This window comes from Sphaerodactylus townsendi, linkage group LG04 (genome assembly GCF_021028975.2).
Source record: "Sphaerodactylus townsendi isolate TG3544 linkage group LG04, MPM_Stown_v2.3, whole genome shotgun sequence".
Classification (NCBI taxonomy): Eukaryota; Metazoa; Chordata; class Lepidosauria; order Squamata; family Sphaerodactylidae; genus Sphaerodactylus; species Sphaerodactylus townsendi.
In genome coordinates, this window is record NC_059428.1 from 83,403,407 (window position 1) to 83,427,224 (window position 23,818).

Below are 23,818 nucleotides of genomic sequence, written 5' to 3' on the forward strand. Positions count from 1 at the left end.
ACTAAATGACTGTAGACTAGTCATGCTAGACTACCTCAGAGATGGTTGTTGGGAAAGGAAAGAACTACCTCAGAGATGGTTATTTTGAAAGGAAAGAATGACCTCAGGATGGTTAATGGGAAAGAAAAGAACTACCTCAGGGATGGTTATTGAGAAAGGAAAGAACCTTGTGCACCACCCCAAGTTCTTAGGAAGAGCAGAATCAAAATGCACCAAATGAATATAAAGGCACTTTTGCATTGATGCAGCAGTGCCAGTGTGTGAATTTGCACTAGTGCTTGGTGCTCTTAGCCCATTTCCTCTGCTTTTCCTAGAAAACTGTAGTAATAGGCCCTAAGTGCTCACTGAAGATAACGGAACTAAAGGTCTTAGTGTTCTAGTCTAAATGGCTATTAATGTTGCTGTGGTTTTGTAGGTGACCATTTGTCTTCTTTCACATGACAAGACTAAACACAGGAGGCTGGCTCAAGGATTCAGTTTAAAACAGTGATTTTCCCTACTGCACAGAACGTTATCCTCTAAATTATATGTGAGCATGAAATTTCAGTACTTGTTTCGCACTCTCCAGGTACAAGAGTACAGAGAAGCCTTGGAGGGAATACTAATAAGAAGGAAAAATGGGATTCTCCTGATGCCAGAACTGTATGCTGTTCCTCTAGATAAGGTATTTTTATGGCTGAACATGCTCTAACAATGCCCTATTCTTTGGTAGTTTTGAGTAAACCTGTGTCTTTTCAAACAATGTGTAGTCAGTTACAATAGCTTTTGGTTTTATAAAATATTGTAACCTCATGACACATCAATGTAAAGATTGTGATAAGTAAACAAGCACAAGAGGAAAAGAGATATTTGCAGAGAGGCAATAGGGAAATAAACACTGCTCTTCACAAAGGGAATAGTGAGATGTCCAAAATGGTGGCCATGCCTTGCCATGGACCTTATTGGATGGCTTTGTTAAAGTTGTCCCAACCTAGCTTACTGCACAGGGTTGCTGTGAGCAGAGCTTGGTATTCTCACCAGCAAGAGTTTTGTGGTCAGGGCAGTATATTTGAAACACACATACTGTGAGACTTTTTAAAACAGTTGCTACTCATGAAGTATATGGCAAGCTGGTTTTGCGGTTTGGAAGAAAAGCAGTTTTCAAAAAGGACTTGTAAAACTGAGAGTCCATTATGTGAAAGCCAGTATACAAAGTATTTCCAATCCCTGTTTACTACATATCTGGTGTGTGTTTAAAGGTGCAGCCTGTACTGTGGCTGTCTATTCTTATGTTGTCTAGGCAACAAGTCAGACCATCATACCTATCAGAAATCAGATTACTTGAAAAACCCATACTGAGTCATACAGAATGATTGCAATTTCATGTAATAACCTGCTTATATAGTCCTGCTCAGGCAACATCTGTAGACAGGTGATACACGGAGGTAGAAGCCAGTGCATGCAAATGAAAAGTGCCCTTGCCTGACTACATGCCATTTCTAGAATGTGGGGCATGATTGTATACTTGAGAACATTAAAAGAGCATTATTTTAAATCACAAGAATAGAAACTGTATTTATGTGTGTTTGTGCATATGTGGGCACCCTGCCCATATTCTAGTCTCCTTGTGGAGCAGGGCCAGCTCTTATAAGAGCTTGTAAGTGGGCCATCAGAGGTCTAGCTATGCAGTTCCGTATCCTCATTAACATAATGCTTTTCTGTGGAGTTGGGTCACACATTGGCCCCTTCCGCACATGCAGAATAATGCACTTTCAATGCACTTTCACAAATGTTTGCAAGAAGATTTTGCTATTCCGCACAGCTGCAGAGTGCATTGAAAGTTGATTGAAAGTGCATTATTCTGCATGTGCGGAAGGGGCCATGAAGCCAGGGGAGCATAGAAGAATCAGTCTTTATTCCATTTGCCAGGTGAATGAAGAGTATGAGAACCCTCACACAGTGGACCGTGTTCCAACTGGGAAGCTACCTCATCTCTGGGGCCAATCATTGTACATCCTCAGTGCCCTCTTGGCAGAGGTAATCTTTATATTGCCTGCAAAGTGCATTTGTGACAATCTTTGTTATACTTATTCTGCTTGTATCAGCTGTAGAAATTATGTAATGTGATGTTTCTCTGTCCTGGGTCCAATATAATCAGATTCTAACATGTCTACATTTCTGTGGCCTTTGAATCTTGATCTGATTGTGGCCTTTGAATCTTGATCTGATTCCCCTGTCCCCCCCCCCCCCCTTTTTTTCTTGTATGTGTTTTTTTTTTTTTTTTTTTTTTGTCTTTTTTTTTTTTTTTTTTTTTTGGCTTTTTAATTTTTTTTTTTTCCCCTGCCCCCCCCCCCCCCCTTTTTTTCTCCTTACAAGGGTTTTCTGGCTGTTGGAGAAATTGATCCTTTAAATAGGAGGTTTTCAACTGCTTTTAAACCTGATGTTGTTGTTCAAGGTAAGTGATTATTTTGTGTGTGTACCTTGTAGTCCTGTAGAGAAGGATAGGGGGCAGATACGGGAGCAATTAAAATTAAAAATGGCAATTCAAAAAGTCATTCACAAATAGGAATTCTGTAAGGGGACTGTTGCTATGACATGGAGTCAGTGTGTGAATTTGTTGCATTCCATGCCCTGTGAACTGGTTCTGACAGCAACACTAATTGAGAAATAAATGTTGTGTTGGATAACCTTTGTCTTGTCTTTTACACCAGTGGTTCCTGACCTGGGGCCGGGGGGAGGTGGGGGTGCAGGGTACATGCCAGAACATTTTGTGGTCTGCAAAAGAACTTACATAATGGGTTTGCTAGTATGGGGGTACAGTTTTAAGGAAATGGGTTGCCAAGGGTTTAGTGAAAAAAAAGGTTGGGAACCACCGTTCTACACTATCTACTGTTTAAAACTATAACAAAATATTTGGCAGAAACAATTGCGTATTTCCTGTTCTAATATTTCAGGCTAGATTGTAAGTATGATAGCAAAAGAAACGCCTTGCTTCATTTTAGGAAACCACAAGGTATTTTTTCTTCCCAGAAGACGCTTGTGTAACTGTATTTCCTAGAAAGTAATTCTGCTTAAAGCAACCAATTTTTTTATTTTTTCTACTTTTGGGACTCATGTACAGTAACTGTCCTCGCAGAATCCAATGAAATTAAGAAACTGTTGAGACATCATGGACTCAATGTTCAGAGTATCGCTGACATTAATCCGGTCAGGGTGCATCCAGCACGGATCCTGAGCCACCTGTATGCCAAGCTTGGTATGTTCTGCAATGAATGATCAAATCTTAAGTTGCTTCTCTCACTTTTGCCCTCATTTCTTTTTCTTTTCCTGTCATTTTCTTTAGCAGTTTAAAACTTGTGTGGCATTTTACATCATCATTATAGGAAATGTGAGCATTTTGTAACAGTGAACCAAAGAATATACTAATACTTGTTCTGAAATGGTTAGCATACTTCACAATTCTATAGGACTTTCACTGAAGTAGCATATGAGCCTCTATATGCCCTTTGATAGAGAATGTGGCTTCTATGCACCATGTTTGTAACTTGATGTTACTGATGTTACTGGAGGAGAACAGAGCAGCTTTTACACATGGAGAATTTCACTGTGCTTTGAAACTTCATGTGTGTTGAATGTCGTTCTCTTCTGAACTCTTCATGAACTCTAGCCAACAGACAAGAAGTCTGAACAAACGTTGATGACAAGGTACCTTGATTTAAGATTCTACAAAGGCCAACTCCAAATGCAAATTTTTTTTATGGTGATAGTATTTTGCATAGATGATTTTTAAAAAGAACATAAGAAAAACAATATCATAATCCCAAGTAGGTTTAATATGGGACAAGTTCAGACAGAATGTGAAAGCACCGTTTATTTTAACTATGGTAAATTGGGAGAATCCAGGGTTCAACTCACATGTGATCATTCAAATCTTGATTAGTGTTGACAGCTGCCTGATTTCACTTCCTCCCCTCTTATCTCCACCCCCTCACAGGTATTCCAACCTGTATTATGGTGAGGACGGTGCCTGGGATGCCATAGTTATATGAAATCATAATTAAGACTAACTGTGGCTAATAAACCAATTTCATCTATGTTTTCAGATCCACATTTGATTTATCCTAACTGACCCTAGTGACTGGAGTGGTCCATAACCAATCGATACTAATAATAGTTAGGTTAATTAAACCACAGTTTTGTGTAATGTCTGAACTGAGCCATTAGATCCAGACCTATCTTGGACAAAGTCAAGCAACTGGTTTATTAAGAAATGATAAACTGCTTTTAGAGGTGCCCTTACATGAGCAGAGTGCTTTTCTTCTCTTGCAAACAGAGGGTCTGTGGTTTCCCAGTCAAGCTACAGTCTCCTGTTCTTCAAGCTCTGCTCACAGTCCTTTGGATCCAATCTTATAAATATATTGATAAGCAGCTTTTAGATGCTAATGATACATATTAAGTGGAGTTTGCTAATTGTGTGCCCAGTTCTTTCACAAATGACTTAATGTATAATAAATGTATGAATAATTTATGAATAAGCCTCTTGGCAAACTTTTAATGGATTTGGAGAATCCATTAATAATTGTAGCAAATAAGTTACATGAATTTCAGAAAGACATTGCTTGATCTTATGAGGCAACGAGAACCTTTCTTTAATTCAGGCAATTTCATACTTAGTTATTAAATGGTAACAGTATATTACTTACTTTGTGAAGTAAGCATTTTTTCTTTGTACCATAATAAATGTGATATATTAATGGCTTTGATATTTTCCTTTGATGGAAAAATATTTAGTAATTGCATGTTGTATACCATCTATAGGTGGAAATTAATGTTCGGGGTTTTTTTTATTTTAAACAGGCCATAATAAACACATGAAATTGAGTGGGAGACCTTACCGACATATTGGTGTCCTGGGAACATCCAAGCTTTATGTTATAAGAAATCAAATATTTGCTTTTACTCCTCAGGTGAGCTTATAAAGCAGGCAAACAAAAAACCCTGTTTGGTAATTGTTAGTAAAACACTTGGTTTTGACGTGGCCTTCTCCTTTTATGTAGGCAGAACTGATAAAATTCTATTTGTTTTAGTTCTTTATACAGCTGGTTGATAATAAAACAAGGACACCGGTAAGGTCATTTTCTCTCTATGAAAGACATTTTACCCTTGCTAATGGCATAGGCTAGAAATTGGTCATGGCTAGACATTCCTTTCCTGAAGGCTAATTACAAGATCAATATAGGCCCAGCAAAGCTTGTAAGTATAATGAAATGATTACATTTTCTGTTAATTAGTTCAGTTGAGACTCTAGTTCCAACTACTCTAGGGCCCTTTCCGCACACTCAAAATAATCCATTTTCAAACCATGTTCACAACTGTTTGCAAGTGGATTTTGCTATTCCGTACAGCTTCAAAGAGCACTGAAAGCAGTTTGAAAGTGCATTATTCTTCATGTTCAGAATGAGCCTACGTGTAACACTCAAAAGGTTTTAGAAATGATTTAATAAGAGTTGTATAAAAGACCGAGAAATGTTGGTACCGAATGTACATGAATTGTTTGTCGTTTTATATGCCATTTGGAGTACTGAACATTTCTAATGGAGAAAATTGCCTTGCAATGACTTCAATAAATAAAATATTTCAACTAAAGTTTATAATAATTTGCTTTCAGTGGGTTAGAGACATCAGCCTCTTTTCATTGGTTAATCCCTGCAATTCAACCATGATGACGCAAAGTTCAGCCTCAGAGCAACAGAGAGCCATGGCTCATATGTAAAGCAATACGATGCTGAAATAGTACAGTATGGAAGGCACGCATGCCCCTCCCACCCAACACATGAAAAAATTTGCCTTGAGAGCATGCAGACATGAAGAAACCCAAGTTTGGTTGTTTGTTTTTTAGGGATTAACTTTGCACAAGCCAGGGTTCCTTTGGAATGAAGGACCTAGTTCACATTGGAGGCTGTCTATCTGGTGATCATGCTCAATCTTGCACCATTTCCATTCCAGAACTAATGTCTGGACACAGCAGAGCACATGTATAAACTTTCTGAAATGAGTGGACTAAGGCATGCTTAACTCTTGTTTATATTGCAGTCTTCATTCTTGGCATATCTATTCTGGGAAGAAGTACCCAGAAATCCTTCCTGTATATTCACACACATTTGGGTGGTTGGCTCAGGTGATTTAGTCTTGCAGACAAATAATTTCATCCTGTGCTGTATAATGTGCACAATCCTTGAAATGTATGTTACCCTGGACTTGCATGCACTTTGTGTTAAAGTTCAGGCCTTCTGTTGATAAGTAAATGCATAATCGGTTCCTTTGCCTTTCAGTTTACAGATCAGCATCACTTCTATTTGGCTTTAGACAATCGGATGGTTGTGGAGATGCTTCGAACAGAACTGGCTTATCTTACCTCCTGTTGGAGAATGACTGGGAGACCAACTCTTACGTTTCCAATTACCAACACAATGCTCAGTCAGTAACCTTCATAATTACAAGCCAAACACCACAGCTTTGCTCTAGTTACTCTTCTGAATGTTGCTCCTCTGAATTTGTGCTGTTCTCTATAGCATGTTTCATTTTTTGTTTCTCATATACCATGTATTAATGGATGCAGAAATAAATTGCTATCTTAATAAATCATTTAGACCTCTATCAAGATGAGTCTGATGGCAACACAATGATCGGCAGGATTTATTCCAGCATAAGCTTTTGTGAGTCAGATCTATGAGAATTAGATGCAGAAAGTGTATCTCCATAACTCAGATGCAGTTATATTCACCACAGAAAGGTGGTGGTGGATTATGTGTGTGAATATGTTGAATATCATTTCTGTGATGAGTATTGACCTTTCTGATTGAGTTTGAGTCACAAAAAAGTACGTTGAATAAATTATGTTAGTCGGTAAGGTACTGGACTCCCATTTTGTTTTGCAGCTACACACTAACTTGGCTATTTATCTATGATTTAGAATATTATAGTGAGTTTTATTTTCTTTAAGAACTTGGTATTAACTGGGCTTTAAAAGGCTTTTTGTAGTACTCTGTAGGATGGTAACTATAGAAGCTGTTACTAAGAACATTATAAAGAAGGGCTATTTTGTGTTTGGATTGCTTTGAAAGATGCTTTGAAATCTGACTGAAATAACATTTTATATGGCATAACTGTCCACTTGATAATGATGCTTACAAAAGTCTCCACATCAGCTTTCCTATACAGGAGATCTCCTTAAATCCATTGTGTTCTTCTGGTGCACTCAGTTGCTGAGGCTTCTGTGAATACCTTTAGCTTGCGTAGTGCAAGGGATTGCACCAAATCAGACTGAAGATACAAAAAGCAGAAATCATATTATGTTTGTAATGAACAAGAAATACTTAATGGATTTAATTCTAAAATTGGACAAACTAGATAAAATTTAAGTTTATATAAGGGTACTTTATGAAGTACAGACCTCTCCATTGCATTCTTCCTTAGAGGTACATTCTGTTGAACTCTTGAGGCCTTTCTTCTCCCTCTGTCCATCTTTAGCCTACAAAAACAAAACATTCAAACCAGCAATCAGTTCAAATTAGGTGATTTTGTTTAAAGTCTAATTTCAAGTTATCTTCAATTTTATAAAGAAAGCTAGTGTTAAGTTATGAATCCATTTTCTGTCTTTCTTTTCAGTTAATGATGGATCTGACATTGATCCAGCAATTCTTGCCACCGTACGAAAACTTGGGGATGGATACTTTGGAGGAGCTAGGTACAAACTTTCATTTATACAACATTACATTATTTATTGTAGCTTATGTGGAAGTCAGGAAGGGGGCAAACAACCAACACTTTTGAACTTAATGAAATTTGTGGGAAATACAGATTACAGTTTGCAGTTAAGTAAAGCATTTGCCTATATAAGCCAGTTGTTGAATTTTTTATTTAATTTATGTAATGTCCTGATGTTTTCCCTGGATAGTAGGACTCAGAGTGGGTATCTCAAAAATAAATACAGTATCACATCTACAAAAGTAAAAAGTAAGCACACAATAAACTTCTTTCATGGGCCTCTAAAGAACATTGGAAAAAATCCACTTTACAAAGCCTCCAAAATCTGTGTGAGGTTGGGAGCACTTTTGCATGTGCAGAATAATGCACTTTCAATTCACTTTCACAATTGTTTGCAATTGGATTTTGCTATTTTGCACAGTAAAATCCACTGCAGAGTGCATTGAAAGTGGATTGAAAATGCGTTATTCTGCATGTGTGGAAGTGCCCTAGGAGCCTCTTCACCTCCTTGGAAACCCAGTTTGACAGCACAGATGCAGCCACCAAGAAAACATCAGCCCAAGCGTCAACCGTTCTTGCTGAAGTATGTAGATGTTCTTCTCACGGCAGACTATTCCTTCTCTGAGGCGTGGGCCTCTTCTTGTATCAGAGGAAGGTTCTTGAGTTAAACAAAAACACTTCTACTAGCAGAACAGGTTGCCAGGTCCATCTTTAAGACTATGACCCATTGGCAAAGACCTTTAAGATTCTGCAGCCTGATGCATTATTTTTTCATATGCATATACTTGGTGCTTGCATGTGAATTAGGGTCTGGAACATAAGTAAACATACATGTGTATTCTTTGGTGTTGATTGCATGTCAGGAAGCTTCCTTTGCGTCCTATATGAAACCTCTCAAACCATGCTCATGCTTCTTAGAAACCTTGAGAAAGTTGGGGATGCCTCAAAAAAGATGGGGGTGACACAAGGTAGATCAGCCTAAACTGTTGGTGATTTGGTGATTTGTGAAATTGAAGCTTCCCTTCTTGATTTCAAAGTATTATTGTTTCTTAATGTGAGGCCATTTGACTATTATAGGAATAGTCCTTTCTTTATGACTTTGTGTAAACAATAAGAATCAGCAATGCCTTCTCCTGACTAGTGCCTGTGGACCATGGTGACCATTAGTATTATACAATAAGCCTATGGTTTCTCTCTGTTCTTCCTCATGCGATTCTTCAGGGTGAAGTTGGGTAAACTTTCAGATTTTCTTACTACTTCGTTCTATACAAACCTAAGCTTCCTGGACCCAGATTGTGATACAAAACTGTTTGATGATTTGAATGAAGGCTATTCTAGTCCTGAAAGTGGCTATGAACTAGAAGATTATACAGACTTTGGTGACAAAGGTAATTAATTTTCTGCTATACTTTTCCCATTTAAGTGGTATTATTTCTGTTTGTATCCAAAACTGGCACAGTCAATGCATCACAACACAGTCCTGTGCTTTGTCATGAGTAAGGTTGCTAACCTCCAGGTAGGGCCTGGAGATCTCCCACTATTACAACTACCGTATAACTGAGATTAGTTCCCTGGAGAAAATGGCAGCTTTGGCAGGAGGGATCTATGGCATTATAGCCTGCTGAGGTCCCTCTCCTCCCCAGACTCCACCCTCCAAATCTCCATCTCAGGGCTGGCAGATCTAGATATGAGGCAGGGACTCAGGCTGCAGAGGGTGTTTCATAAGAGTAGACGTGGGAAAGGGAATCTGTGGAAAAGTGAACGTGTGAATTTGACTTAACCATCAGATTGTTGGTCCATTTGGTGAATGACAGTAGCACTCTAGTATTTCTTGCAAAGGTTTTTCTGAATCCTGGTTTGTGATTTCATTTATTTAGAGCTGGAAGAGATACTCGGGAACTTCTGCCCCTGCATCCTTCAAGCAAATTATAGTACATGCACTAAGAGATTTTTCAAGTGCAGTCTAAGGACTTGGATAAAAGGCACATTGAGTATTTTTGATAGACTTGCACTTGGAATAATGCACAGCATCGTTCTAGATTCTGCCTAGATAAAGTTTTGAATTGTTTTCCTTTTGCATGTCTCGACAGAAAGCCAGGACGAACTGGATCAGTATATACACAGTATGTCACAGAGTACAGCTCTTAAATCCTATCTGCCTCCAATCTCAAAAACCTCCAGTTCACCCCATGTATTTAGTGCTGCTCATTCCACCAGAGAAATACTATCAATCATGGCCAAGGCAAAAGGCTTGGAGCTTCCAAGTGAGTTTTTATAGCATTTTACATTTCTGTGTGTTCATAAATGAAATACCCATACATGTCAAATTCTGTTGATTGAAAAAAGATTTGACAGTCGTTGGTCCAAACTGAAGAGGAAAGAACAAGTTGGTCCGAGGAATCCCAGAATAGTTGTGGCATTATTTCCACAAAGTAATGTGTCGTTTTATGGTAATCGTGCAATTAACTTGTTTCTGTAGCTAACATGTAGCAGAGTGTATCTGTAAAGAGTGAATCTAAGCACATGTGGACTGTAAGAAAATAAAAAAATAGTCGGATAGAAATGATGGCAAAGCAGCAAGATAGCAAAGGAGTGCTTAAATATTTGTTCAAATGACTTCTTCTAGGAAGTATAGATGAATCTTCGTGGTATTCTGGGGGACTGTGTTTGCGCAGACCTGCCATGGAAAGATTTTCACACTTTCTGCTCTGCAGCTCTAAAGAGCACTCACTCCCCCTCCCCCTCCTCCTAGGTCAGACCCAGAGAAGCTGAATCGCTGCCGCTGCCACACACAAGCCACCAGAAAAACTTGCAGCCCTGCCACTCGCTTCCACCGGGAGGCAGTCATTTTGTTAAAAAAAAAATGTAGGCAGTTTTCCAGATTGTGAGGAGTGCTGCACCCCTGATCCCAGCAACGTGGAAAGGACGACTGTACAGCATTGTCCTTTATCTGTATAACTGTAGTTCATTGAGTGGGTTTCTATGCAGACACACATCCCGCCCTCCTATACTGCCGTGGGCTGCTGTTTTCACAAAACATTGTTATTGGATGGTTTTCCCCCCTAATTTCTTGTCTAGCTGTGGCAATGGAAGTAAGAGATCTGAGGGCAGAGCACTCTTCCCTCGCCCATCACATGAACATTTGGGCAAGAACTTTCCCTCCTTGAGGGAGGGAGAAGTGAGTGCTCTTTGAAGTTGCAGAACAGCAAGAATTCTTGAAAATCTTCTGGTTTTTTGCATCCAATCAATTTCAAACTTTTTTTTCTGACAAGGTTGCTTTAGGGGCGGGAAGCTCAAGGTGAGGAACTATGGGGGGCAGGAACCCTTTATCTTTTCAATGTAGCACTTCCTCATTTACCCAAAACTGTTTTTCCTGAAAAATTATTGCTGTTATGCTTAGCAGCATGGATGGGTGCGTACAATTATCTCCTTTCTGTCACAGCACATTTTGGATTCTCGAAGTCCATTCAGTTCTTACACTAGCCCAGGGGTAGGGAACCTTTAACACTCAGAGAGCCATTTGGACCCGTTTTCCATGGGAAAAGAAAACACTTGGAGCCGCAAATCATTTTAAAATAAAGATAACACTGTATATATTGGGTTTTTTAACCTTTTACTCCGCGGGCAAGGATGGGGCCAGCGGCTCGGCTCATGGAGCCGCAGTGCAAGGGCAGAAGAGCCGCATGCGGCTCTCGAGCCGCAGGTTCCCTACCCCTGCACTAGCCTTTCTGCCTTTTCAGACTGGCCTGATTTGTTTGTTTTTCAGGTGTTTCAATGTCTTTGCCTACAAAGGTTTTAAACACACACCGGAAATCATTGAACCTTGTTGACTCCCCGAATCCAGTGATGGACAAAGTAAGCTTCCCTGATTTTTACATGTGGAAAGTGTAGTGATTTATCTTTTAATCACTGTAAGAAGAAAAGTTGCTTTTCAGCTCGTAGTTCCGTTAGGGAAATAAACGTGGACCATTTTAAATGTGCCGAATCTATTGACTTAGAATTGCTTGGCCCATAGCTGGATCATCACATGCTGAAAAAGGTATGAGAAGAGAGTTAATCCAAATCTTGCAGAGTTTGTTGTCTGTGGCTGCAGAGCTTGATCAGCTCCTGCAGAGGCAGTACATCTGCCTCTGAAAGGAGAAAGTTAATAGACTTGGGGAATATTGATTGCTTTCAGACAAGCCAAGAGATAGATGTTACAGGACAATCCTAACAGCTCTTTAGCAGTTTCATAATGTCTATCTAAGGCCAGAAGGATTGCTTTCTAAGCTCCTGCAGAACTGCTTAATGGTGCACTCAGGTTGTTTCTTCTGGGTAATCCAGACAAAACAGCACAATCCCAATTCAGAGAAGAATGGTTTGAGTCTATAGCACAACCTTCCCCCATTCTTTGTGAAATAAGATGCCATTGTCTCCTTCTCCGATGAGATTCATCCTGTTTATATATATGAGCTTAAAATTCTCCTAATTTAAAACTGATATGGGGAGAACAATTGCTCTTTAGAAAAGAAAGGTTCAAGCCTACCTGCAAACTGGATTGTGGCCCGTGTTGTTTCAATTTAAAGGGTGTTTTAGAGGACTAAATGAATATTGCTTTACTTATTCAAGACCTTGGAAGAGGGCCTGCACATTAAGCAGAATAAATGCATGTGATGTGGATTTGATCATTGTAACAGTGTTAAACCCTTATGAAATTGCACCAAGGACCAGAATTGAGTAGTAGATTGAAGGAGCCCCAACATCTTTTCAGAAACTGCGTCAACCTAAGTTTACCTTTATTGTTCCTGTCCATTGTATGTTCATTCAGATTGTAACTGCAGCTTCAGGGACTTTTTGTTTGTTTTTAGCATCAGCTCTTTGTTAGTCAGATTTCACCATGATGATGTCACTAGGACAGATAAAACTTCTTTTGACCTCTTTGTTCTCAGTGATATCATCATGAAACCAAATCTGATTCACTGTGTGACAGCGTCACTGTAACTAGGAAGAAGGAAGACTGTTTTGAACAGGCATTGAATCTTCAACTGGGGCTCCGCAGAGCTTCATGGTGTAGTGTCGTTAGAATGCCTGATATAGGGTGTGTCATTTTTGTCCATCTTTAACATAGAGACATAACCACCCTATGCGATTATACTATAGTGTTTCTAGCTCCTAGTAAAATCTTTCCTTTTGAAATTCTCCTCATTAACTCAAACAGCTATAATTGTGATTTTTACCAATTTTAAAAAGTTGACATTCCTGTTTTACTCTCTTCTATCTGGATGTCCACTCTCATGAAAACAGTAGGTTGAGCAAAAAGGGGAACTTTACTAAGGAGTTCTATTTCAAATATGCAATTCCATTTCTGTCTCCCTCACATTCTCCAGGCAGCAATTTTGGCTAATGAGTTGCAGAGCAACCATCCAAATTTGGCTCCTTTTGGTTTTTGGTTATCTGATGTTTGTATTTGATTAGCAGGAGCCGGAGGAGGTTCTTCACTTGCCCAAAGATGATCATGGTGATTTGGATTGTGAGAAGTTAGTTGGGCAGCTCAAGGAATGTCCAAGTTTACATGACCAGGCAGACATACTATACATCTTGTATCTAATAAAGTAAGTTGCCTGGCATTGTGGAGCTGATGCTGGTTTTTTATTTTGTGAAAGAACGACATTTACAGGAACTCCAAGTTCCACATGCTAATGTCGCACAAGATTCTTGTCCTACAATGCCCTGATGGCCATAAAAGTTCTGACTTTCCTATATTATTCACTTATGAACAGGAGCAATCTACAGTTGCACAAAGCTGTGTTCCAGTATTGCCATTTCCATATGTAAGTCGGAAGGCTCAGCGTGAACTGGTCCTTGCAATTACAATAATTTTTATTTCCCTTCCATTCTATTGCTTTTTCACACCTTTGCTAAACGTTGTGAGGGCTACCTTCTGTATGGTTTCAAGCTAGATGTTCCTTGTTAATTTTGACCATTTGATCTGTTATACTACAAGGCACAGTTAGCCAACTGTTATTCCGCATACGCTGCTATTTTAGGACTAAAGGCTGCATTCATGCAAAGATCTTTTGAGCATGAATGGAGCAAACACACAAGTGCCGGCTGAACATTGAGGGAATGAGTCATGCACTTGACTTCATTGAATTGCTCATGTGCCTAAATCAAGAACTGCCTTGCTGGGGTATTCAAAGGGGCTGTGGGAGGTTAAATGTCAAAAACCTATTAATTTGGAATTAAACTTGTGTGCTCAAGTGACTTTAAAAATAACAGCTTTTAGTGCTAAACGTCAGGTAGGAACTTTCATATACTTTCATCGAGATCAAGATATATGGCTATATGTTTTTTAACCATGGTAATTGTTAATGTGACCTTTTTCTTATTTTAAGAGGCCTTGACTGGGAAACACGGCTCTATGGCCAATGTGGAATCACTGTTCATTGTCTTCTGAGTGAGCTCTACAGCAAAGCAGGCCTGAATCAAGAATGGGGCTTGATCCGCTACATCTCTGGCATACTCAGGAAACGGGTGGAGGTCTTGGCTGAGGTACAGCACAAATTAGATATCTTAGTCTATACTGAATGTGTTGAACAAAATATTCCTTGGCCACATAATATGTGTGTGTTTATTGTGGATTACTAATCAATGCTAGATTTTTTAAAAAAATATATGCTGGTATTATGTTCTTTCTTGCGGCTGCCAGTGGATTCTCATCCAGGCTACTGATGGGTCATACTCACCTTTAGCAAACCTGCAACATTATAATCTCTCAGGGCAGATATAACATTTTAAGTACAATATAGAATGAGAATTGAAAACACTTTTTTCCATGGCTAAAGATAAGTGCCTCGAGATGCAGTGAATGTGTGCTCTGGCCTCTTCAATCAGACTTAATATATGTGCCTGACTTTATGGAGTACAGGAGTACCCAGTGCAAAAATTGATGCGAAAATTAAGACCTTTACTGGGACCCACTTGTTACCAGATTGAGAAATAACAGGTAGCTGATTTTTACCACACACCACTCTGGTTTGCCTGCTTGTACTTCCTCTTGTTTAACTCATGTTGAGATTATCTTTACCACAGCACTATGCTAGGAAGACATAGTCAGTGCAGCCCTAAATAGAGTTACACCCTTCTAAGTCCATTGACTTTGGTTGATTTAGGAAGGTGTAACTCTGCTAGAATGGCACTGATCATCTCCTTTTAGATGGGCAACAAGCACTGAGGGTGCACCAGAGTCACAGTGACAGGAGGCGTCGTCTCTTCTGCCAAGCATGCTGAACCTGTCATTTAAAAAAAGGAGACCCAATTTCTGTGAGTAGAGTTTTTTTCAAGGCTCATAATTCACATCTGCACCAGTGCAACAAGATTCAGAAAGTATTTTACAGAGTACAGCCCTTATGCCCAACATGGTAATAAGAAGCCAGAGCCCTTCAGGGATTGGGCGGTATATTAAATCAAATAAATAAATAAATAAATAAATAAATATAATAATAATAATAATAATAATAATAATAATAATAATAATAATAATAATAATAATAATAATAATAATAATAATAATAAAAATAAAAATAAAAATAAAAATAAAAATAAAAGAAGGAGGAGGAGGAGGAGGAGGAGGAGGAATGGCTTGGCAGATGAATAGATAAATGGGTGGATAGATTTTCTTTTGGTATTTCTTTATCTTTGCACATGTGTCCTCCTTGAATGTGTCTGATTCTTTTCTCCTGTGTCCCCACTCCATAAATCAATTTTATTATACACTAATGTTTACAGGACCAAGAAACAGCTTCTTACCACATTAAATTAAGCAGAAGAGATGGGGTTTTTTTGGGAGATGGGTAGTTTTTGGATTGCTGAAGTAACTAGAAGTTGTGGGTAAATCTGATCCCAGTAAGTTAAAAGATGTCTGTAATTGTAGTCTACCTCTCATGATATAAAATGGCAAATCTTCTAATTTTTACTTGCTTTCTTTGTCTTACAAGCGCATGCTATTGTAAATAAACTTCCCAGTGTATTGAACAGTGTTAGTAAAGATGTTTGTGACTCCTGTGAGGATATGGCCAAATAGTTCTGAACAAGAAATGCAAAAATAAAATAAAATGGTGCAGGGGTTGTCAAGTTTGATTAATGTTTTTCCCTATTGAACTTGTCTCTCCCCCTCCCCCCTTTCTCTTGTTTGGTTATTGGTGTGGCCCTCTCTCCTGGACTCCTGATTGGCTCTAATCCATAGTAGCAGACTTGGAGCTTAGGGTTGCCAACCTCCAGGTGGTTTTGTAAGAAAGAAAAGGGGGGGTGGATCCACCAGAGATATGGCAACAATATAAATCTGTATCCTTTTTGTTGCTGATACCACTAATCTGTTTATAAAAAGAAAGATGAAACCTAAAAAAATTACTTTCTAAAATAATATCCAATAAATTCAGCAAAGAAATGTGTGTGTGGAACTTTGGATTCTCTCTTGTCTAAAAAGAACTCTTGTTTACAATACTGCAAGCTTCCTCATGAGGAATATTAATATAAAGAGCAGATATATCCATAACCACTAGGCAAGCATCCCTTGGAATATGTTTATCTTCTACCTTACTGAAGAAATCCATGGTGTCTTTAATATAAGAAGGGGTAAGGGATACAAATTCTCTCAAAAATAATCAAGATATTGGGCTAAAGGTTTAAAAACTGAATTTATACCTGAGACAAAAGGCTGAGCCTCTCCATGGCACAGAATGCCTTAGATAAAGGGAATACTGACAATAGACTCTGTGGGAAAGAACAAGCTGCTGCAAGTGGTTGAAATGCGGGCAGAGGTTGTCTGTCAAGTATCTGCTACTGAGATATCCCTTTTAACTGGGAAGCCAAGGGCTGAGTCTGGCTCTTGATGTATGGAACCATTATTGATGTATGGAACCATTATTGGTTATGCGAAACAGCACTCAGGCACCCCAAGATAGCTGTTGTAGGTGGCATTCTCATTGCAAGGTAGGTCATGCCTCTGTCCCATCATGCAAACCTTGTAGAGTAAATGGGAGGTGTGCCAGATGCCTCACATCATAAAGCAGATGCAGATCTAGATGCATGGACATTTTGTCTGCATATCTGATTCCCAGACCTGCAAAGCAATCTGCACGTAGAGTCTGCTTTCCCTGCTAGATGGGGACACTTTTGCTAATGCCTCGAGAATGTGAAGCAACTGTTTTAACATTTGAAACAGACTATGCTGGCTGTTTACAGATTGATCTCTCCTGTTGTAGGCGTGCACAGACCTTTTGTCACACCAGAAGCAACTTACAGTGGGTCTGCCCCCTGAGCCACGTGAAAAAACAATCACAGCGTAAGTGTATCTGCCTCACATTGCAGTATTACTTAACGCTTTATGGAGCTTCTGATATACTATGAAATATTGGATTCAGGATGAATAATGTGGACTGACCCTGCTGAGCAGTTTGGTGTATGATATATGAGAAATATAAACTATACAAAATTTAGACCAACAACACAGCAGAGATGCAGGGAAATAGTGGCAAGAAAGACATGGTCATCTCTGCAAGCCTGGCACCAGGCAAATGGTTAGGTAAGCCTGGAAGCAAGAACAGCAAGGGGAAAGGAATTTGGTGGGTAAGCAGGAAAACTTCAACAAATATGGCTTGACTGTCGAAAAAACAACCTGGGTGGATAGGGGCTGATTCTCTACTGAACCAGACCAAGATCTGGACTTTGAAGGGAGGGGAACATTGTCCAAGAGAGCCCAGCCTGAGCTGAATATTCATTAATGTATTTCAGAAATAAAACTGTCAGTTTAAAGACTCGTGAAGTACTTACAGGATGTAAGGGAGGGGGATCTCTCGTGGTGGGACTTGAATCATTGCTGACAAAAATGTTGGTTTTGTGGTCTCTAATTACTGGTTCCCTATCTTTAGTCCTTTGCCACCTGAACAGCTTACTCAGCTTATCTATGAAGCCAGCGGAGAAGACATTAGCATTGCTGTTCTTACTCAGGTAATATAGAAAGAGGCTCAGTCTACTTGTACTGAAGGGCTTTGTTTGTCTTGTCATGTCACAGTTCTCATAACTGTGGTAAAACCAATTTTCTTGGTTCTCTTCCTCATGATAGGAAATAATGGTGTATTTGGCCATGTATGTCCGATCACAGCCCAGTCTCTTTGCAGAGATGCTCAGACTTCGTATTGGTCTCATCATTCAAGTGATGGCCACAGAACTGGCTCGCAGTTTGAATTGTTCTGGTGAGACCTGTTTTACCACAACCCTGTAATAAAATGGATGTGTGTTGTTTGTGAGAAAGAGTCATAGGATCCAATTTGCTGCCTCTAAACATGGAGGTTCCAACTGGATGTCGTGGCTAAGAGCTATTGATCCACATTAAATTTGTCCGATCTCTTAAACTGATCTAAGCCAAGGACCACTACCACTTCTCATGGTATATAGTTAAGATGTATTGGGTTTGGAAATTATGGGGATAAAACAGAAAGTTATAAAATTGTCCTACTGAAGAAGAGCATACCAAGTATTTATGTTTTAATTAATATGGGCACCTGAAGGGAATTTTTGTCGTTCATTTCAGCCCTTTCAATACGATGAACTGTGTTTATGACACCATGTGCTCTTATTAACGGCAATTGAAATTGAACCTTTGTTCTCATTTCTACAGGTGAAGAAGCCTCAGAAAGCTTAATGAATCTAAGTCCATTTGATATGAAGAATCTCCTTCACCATATTCTCAGTGGGAAAGAATTTGGAGTCGAAAGAAGCAGTAATGTTACTTTTCTTTAGTGTTCATTAGTACTTTAAAATGGCTTTTGTTCCAATTTAATTTTTGTAACAAGCAGGTTTTGTTTTATTTCCCCTTCAAGTGCGTCCTCTTGATTCTTCCACATCAAGCCCGGCCATATCTATTCATGAAGTGGGCCATACAGGAGCAACTAAAACAGAGAGAAGCGGCATTACGAGGCTGAAGAGCGAGATGAAGCAGGTGAAAACATGTCTGTGCATTTATCTCCAGGCACTTAAGGACAAGTTCCTAGGGCTCTTTTCTTATTGGTAACTATAGCTGATCCCTGATTTTTACTTGGCCTCTTATATTTATGAAGTGCCTACAAGCTAGATGCTGTACAAAAAAAATCTTTAGAGAAAGAAAAACACTCCCTGCCCAAGTAAGGCATATTACAAATATTCTGCTGGAATCCAAAGTGCTATACTTGAGCATCTCCTCCACTGGGATGTTCAGCCTTCTTTTTACCATAGTACCAAAAATCTGCTTCTGAATGTGGGAGACCTTTTGGACAGCTTCCAATATAGCATAAAGGGTTATGGCAAATAGGTCAGCAGTCCCCCTCCCTGCCCCCCATGTGTATGCAAAAAGCACTTTAGCATGTGCAAATGACCCTTCCCATGCAGGTCTCTCTCTTTTTCTTTGATAAACATGCAGTTTATCCCATCCCATGTGGAAAAGGAGGATTCTGGTGGTGTTTTAAAGCCATACGCCCGATCTCGTCACTGCTCTTGAAGGGCACAGTAACTCATATTAACATCTACATTAAGACACTGATTGGTTGTATGTATAGTGGGAGGATCAGATTTCACAGCATTTGCTACTGTTGTTAATTTTTGGCATCTGTAATGAATTTATATAACTTGATTTTATACCTCATTTTGTTCTATTCTAGAGGCATGGGAGACTAAGTAGTAGTGAACAGGTGAAATAAAAATGCCTATGTCCATATAACATTGTTACAGTTGCATGTTTTATTTGGTATTGCTTTATACGCACTTGATGTGGGGGTGTGCACGCACACACTCAGACACACACTCTTGGTTTGAAATATACAGTCTTCGACAGAATTACTAACATAATGCGTATGTGAGATTTTGAGTGGGTGGCTGTCGCTGGCTGGGGTTCCAGGGCTGTTTCCAGGGTTACTCATTCAAGCCTATCCTGAATCAATACTCTCATATTATAGGGTGTTTTAAAAATAAAGCTAGAGAGAAAAGAAAAGAGATAGCCCTCTGCTGAAAAGAAACAAAGTATTAGAAAGCTAAAATATTGAATTACATAAATTTGATATCAACTGTCAATTTTTTTTCATTCTTGTGTTTTAAAAACCAAAACCAAAAAATGTCAGCAGCAGTATCTCAGTCATTCTTACAGTTCAGTTTAGGGGGCGGGGTGTGCTCATTAAGTAAAATTCCAATGTGACCTGGTAGGTTTCTGAAAACGAAAGCTGGCAGAAATTCCCCATCAGCCTTTCTTTGTAATGCAGGAAAGGTTCTTAGCATACTGCACACTTTTAATTCCAAAGATGTTAATTGGGTAATGGTCAGGAGACAAAACTCTTCACTTATGGTCTTGTTTCTATTTGGATTTACCTCAACCCAGCCTAGATTGAAGCCAGTTAAGATTCCAGTTGATCATGTAGAAGGCAATGTGTGGATTCGTTTTGCCTGGAAAACAGCCTTATAGTTGATATTTGATTCCTTTTGATTTACTTTGTCTGTGTTCATCTCTTCTATAAAAATGATGGTGCCAAAAATATACTGCTGTTGCTGCAATGTGATTTTATCACTGTGTTACACCCACTCCAATCTTTCCACCTTCAGTTCCACGAAATAAGACTGAACTTTGTTTCCTGTGGAGAAGTCAGCTTCCCACTAGAGGGCACCATTAACATGCTGTCATTGTACAAGATTTCTTTAAGAGTCAAAATAAATTCAAAGTGGAAGATCTGTGAGTGGCTCTCCCCTTATTTATTTATTTTTAAAGAACAGCAGCTGTTGGGGCTGGAGGGGAGTCTTCTGATTTTAACAGCAGCAACATAGGATAGGGCTGTCTAAACTTTTTCATTGCACCTTCTTCCTGATCTAAAGATGTGAGTAAACCCTCAGCAGAAAAAATGCAGTATGAGTTGAATTTGGCATCCCCCTTCAGGTTTATGGTTTCAACATTCCTATAGAATGTACTGTGACATTGCCATTTTGTTTGAATCAGGTTATGCACCTATAATCTGTCTTGGGTACACATGATCAGAAAGTAGAAGTTTTCAGTAGGACAATTTTATCACTTTCTGTTTTATTCCCATAATTTCCATTACCATGAGAAATAACCAAAGGGAGAAAGTAGTGCTGTCTTTTTAAAAAGAGAGTGGCACTTTCTCCCATTGAAGTCATGTACTTAGAAGAGTGCATCTCTGTGTAGGATGGCAAGTGTTGGAAAGTGTGCAAAGGGGGAATGGGAAACTTGGAAAGGTCTTCTGGGTTTGCATCCTTGCAACCTGACATTGGTACCAAAATGGGATCTGTAAAATTAAATAGATTGGTATAAAGCATGATTTTGAAACATCAGTTTGTATATCATAAGTTGTATCTTGTATAGTGTCCAGAAGCTTGAGGTGCTTCCACAATTTTCCCTAATTCGAACTGGAGTTCTGAATTAACTGGGCTTTTGATGAAGTGAAACCTATTCATTAGATTCCCTCCATTTTTATTTCTGAATTTTGATCAGAGGGCAATGCACGTTCAGCTTGCAGGAACTCTAAGTTCCTTCATTTGTTTGGGTCACCTTCCCAAGTTATCAGTGCACATCTGTTAATCTAATGCACAGGAGTATATGTGCAGACTAATAAAACACTGTATCAAAGGGAAAAAACCTTGATGCAACCATACATATGTTCATAGCAAAATTACCTTTTTATACTGTTTTATCAATGTATCCTTGCAAGAGGTGGGGAATGGGGAAAATCAAAAGCTGCAGGAAGTTGCAGAATTAATTTAGAAATTCTCCTAGTTGAAGTGGAATTAAGGGGATATGGTAAAGGAACAGCAGCAGTAAAGGAGCAGAACGTGGAGAATCCATTCAGCCCTAGGATATAACCTATTATATTCTGATAGTTAAAGCTAAAAATAAAGCAATTCAGAAAATGTTTTTCATCATGTTTGAATGTTATCTTAACCTTCTGCTTCTTAGCCTGTTCTGCATTTTGATCACCTGCATGTTCTTGCTTTCTTAAAATGGAAATCACTAAGGTTATGGTGCATGTTGCATGGGAAATAGAATCTGACATTAGGCTAAATGTGCTGCATGTGTTAAAAATTATATTTCCCTCATTTGATTGAATTGGACCCTACCAGAGGATGGAGGGGGCCCTTTCAACTCCCCTCCCAATTATCCAAGGGATCACAGAACCCACACAACTTAGAATGGGGATTGAAGTGAGGAGGGGATCTGGGAAAGGTTGCCCCTTCTACCTCTTGTGCCAGCAGAGAATCTAACCCATTGTTATAATTGCTTCCTGCTATCTGAAAGCCAGTAAACAAATTTTACAGATTTGTAGAAATGTCAAGGACATTTTTCTTACAAATACAGATTGGGAATGACTTTTCTATCAAAAAATTGTATTCTGATACATGCAAACCAACTTATTGATAACCAGCAAACGGTATAAATTAAATATGGCATCCCTGATGCCAGCAAACTTGCAGAATTGAGAGAGAATTCATAGCGGGAACCATCCAATGAAGGCTTCAGAACATTTACATTTTTTTAGTTTTGTTGTTCATGTATCTGTCATTTCACTTGACTTTTCAGTTGTCATGTTTTCACTGATTGTCGTTTTGTATTTCTGTTTTGTAGTTCTTCTATGGGGGCCATTCCACATCCAGCAGCATGCATTCCTCCAGGTCCATGGTAATCTTTCATTAAGAATCTTAAAATCTCTCTCTTCTTAATAGGGACAAACATATGCATTAGTTTCCTGCCTCTGTTTGATAGTAAAGACTGTGTTTTGGGGATTGTCTCTTACAATGGGTTGTCATGCAAAACAGTTGTAAGCATATTTGTACCATTGTGTTTAGAAGTTACATAATTAGTTCACATTGTTACATGTCGTCCTGATAGACCAGCCTAGTTTAATCTGGTTAGAACTTGGAATTCATCGTTGTGTCTTCAGTGCAGTCCCGCATAGGTATGCTCAAAAACTTATTCATACATCTGAGATCCATGATATGGTGATAGTGAACCAAAAAAAGAAAGAGAGAAATTGAGTTGTGACCTGTGTAGACATGCTACCTGCCTTTCCCTAGTTGGTGGGTCCCTAGGGGAATGACTACCCCTCTCCCACTGCCTCTGCTGGGAATGTCGCCTATGTTGCTGCGGAATGCATGGGAATTGGAGATAGGGATATGACTTAGAGAGAAACTCTGTATTGAATGATGAAGGAAATGTAAGACTACTTTTTCTAATTCTTTTGAGGTTGGTGACAGTTTCCTCATTGAAGATAATTTTTCCTTTAAAGGGCAAGGATTCAACTCTTGCCCTAGTATCAGGAGGTAAAGAGGAAGCCTACTACTAAGCATGTCTCCTCAGAACTATTCCAGAGGTCATGGCTCTGCTAGCACTGTCAGCCATATGTCCAGCAGCACTCAACTGCTGCTTACCCAGCCTAGAGCCCTCAGCCCAGAGTCTTTTTGTCTTCTGGTACGGAATCAATTAATGGTGCTATATTGTCCCAAAGGAACAACTGATATCTATGACAGAAGTGAAGTTGGATACATGAAGACCTAACACACCTGAGGAATAAACCTTCCTTCCTAAAGTGTCTAGTTTCCTCTCCCCCTTATCCATTGGGGAGGAATGGGAACCAGACCTAGAACAAGAGAGATCTCAGTGATTGTGGATCTCAGTGATCGTGGAATTGGGAGTGGAATGTCAGAGTAAGAATGTCAGAGTAAGAATTCTAACCCCTGTGGATTTATTTTATATAAATTCACAACTTTTTTGGTGGAAACTTGACTGGAGGAAAGTCTAAGCTATACCCCCTCAGCTATCTCTCAAATACCCTTAATAAAAGGAAGGATCTATGTCAGCACCGTATATCACATTCATTATTGGATTCAAAGATGTTGGATCCTATGAGTATAGTTACTGTCCAGGGTTTTCACCCTTCAAGTAAATTGCTTAAGATCCTCTGTCAGCAAGACAGCAACAGTATCATTGACATTGTCCTCTGGAGAAAGCAGGAAGGTGTCATTAGCATCAGCATTGGAGTCAGAAGTGTAACTGTCATCTGGATCC

General features: G+C 39.2%; 1 protein-coding gene across 7 annotated transcripts in view; it reads left to right on the forward strand.

The window, feature by feature from the left end:
• Positions 1-23,818, forward strand: part of PHKA2 (phosphorylase kinase regulatory subunit alpha 2) — a 68,234-nt gene that overhangs the window by 22,941 nt on the left and 21,475 nt on the right. Inside the window, exons 12-30 of one of the 7 annotated variants that reach the window (XR_007244284.1) lie at positions 569-664; positions 1,909-2,016; positions 2,356-2,434; positions 3,101-3,235; positions 4,837-4,946; positions 6,312-6,456; positions 7,648-7,726; positions 8,968-9,134; positions 9,837-10,010; positions 11,513-11,601; positions 13,201-13,337; positions 14,121-14,277; positions 16,989-17,068; positions 17,655-17,733; positions 17,849-17,978; positions 18,404-18,505; positions 18,606-18,724; positions 19,421-19,448; positions 22,379-22,432. Coding sequence is in view for 6 of the 7 variants with exons in the window: in XM_048493819.1 (XP_048349776.1) it covers positions 569-664; positions 1,909-2,016; positions 2,356-2,434; positions 3,101-3,235; positions 4,837-4,946; positions 6,312-6,456; positions 7,648-7,726; positions 8,968-9,134; positions 9,837-10,010; positions 11,513-11,601; positions 13,201-13,337; positions 14,121-14,277; positions 16,989-17,068; positions 17,655-17,733; positions 17,849-17,978; positions 18,404-18,505; positions 18,606-18,724; positions 20,350-20,568 (2,205 nt within the window). In the remaining variant the exon portion in view is untranslated. Of the gene's footprint in view, positions 1-568; positions 665-1,908; positions 2,017-2,355; positions 2,435-3,100; positions 3,236-4,836; positions 4,947-6,311; positions 6,457-7,647; positions 7,727-8,967; positions 9,135-9,836; positions 10,011-11,512; positions 11,602-13,200; positions 13,338-14,120; positions 14,278-16,988; positions 17,069-17,654; positions 17,734-17,848; positions 17,979-18,403; positions 18,506-18,605; positions 18,725-19,418; positions 19,449-20,349; positions 22,336-22,378; positions 22,433-23,818 lie in introns of those variants that run through there. The other 6 variants (XM_048493813.1, XM_048493814.1, XM_048493819.1 and 3 more) reach the window with 6 other exon arrangements.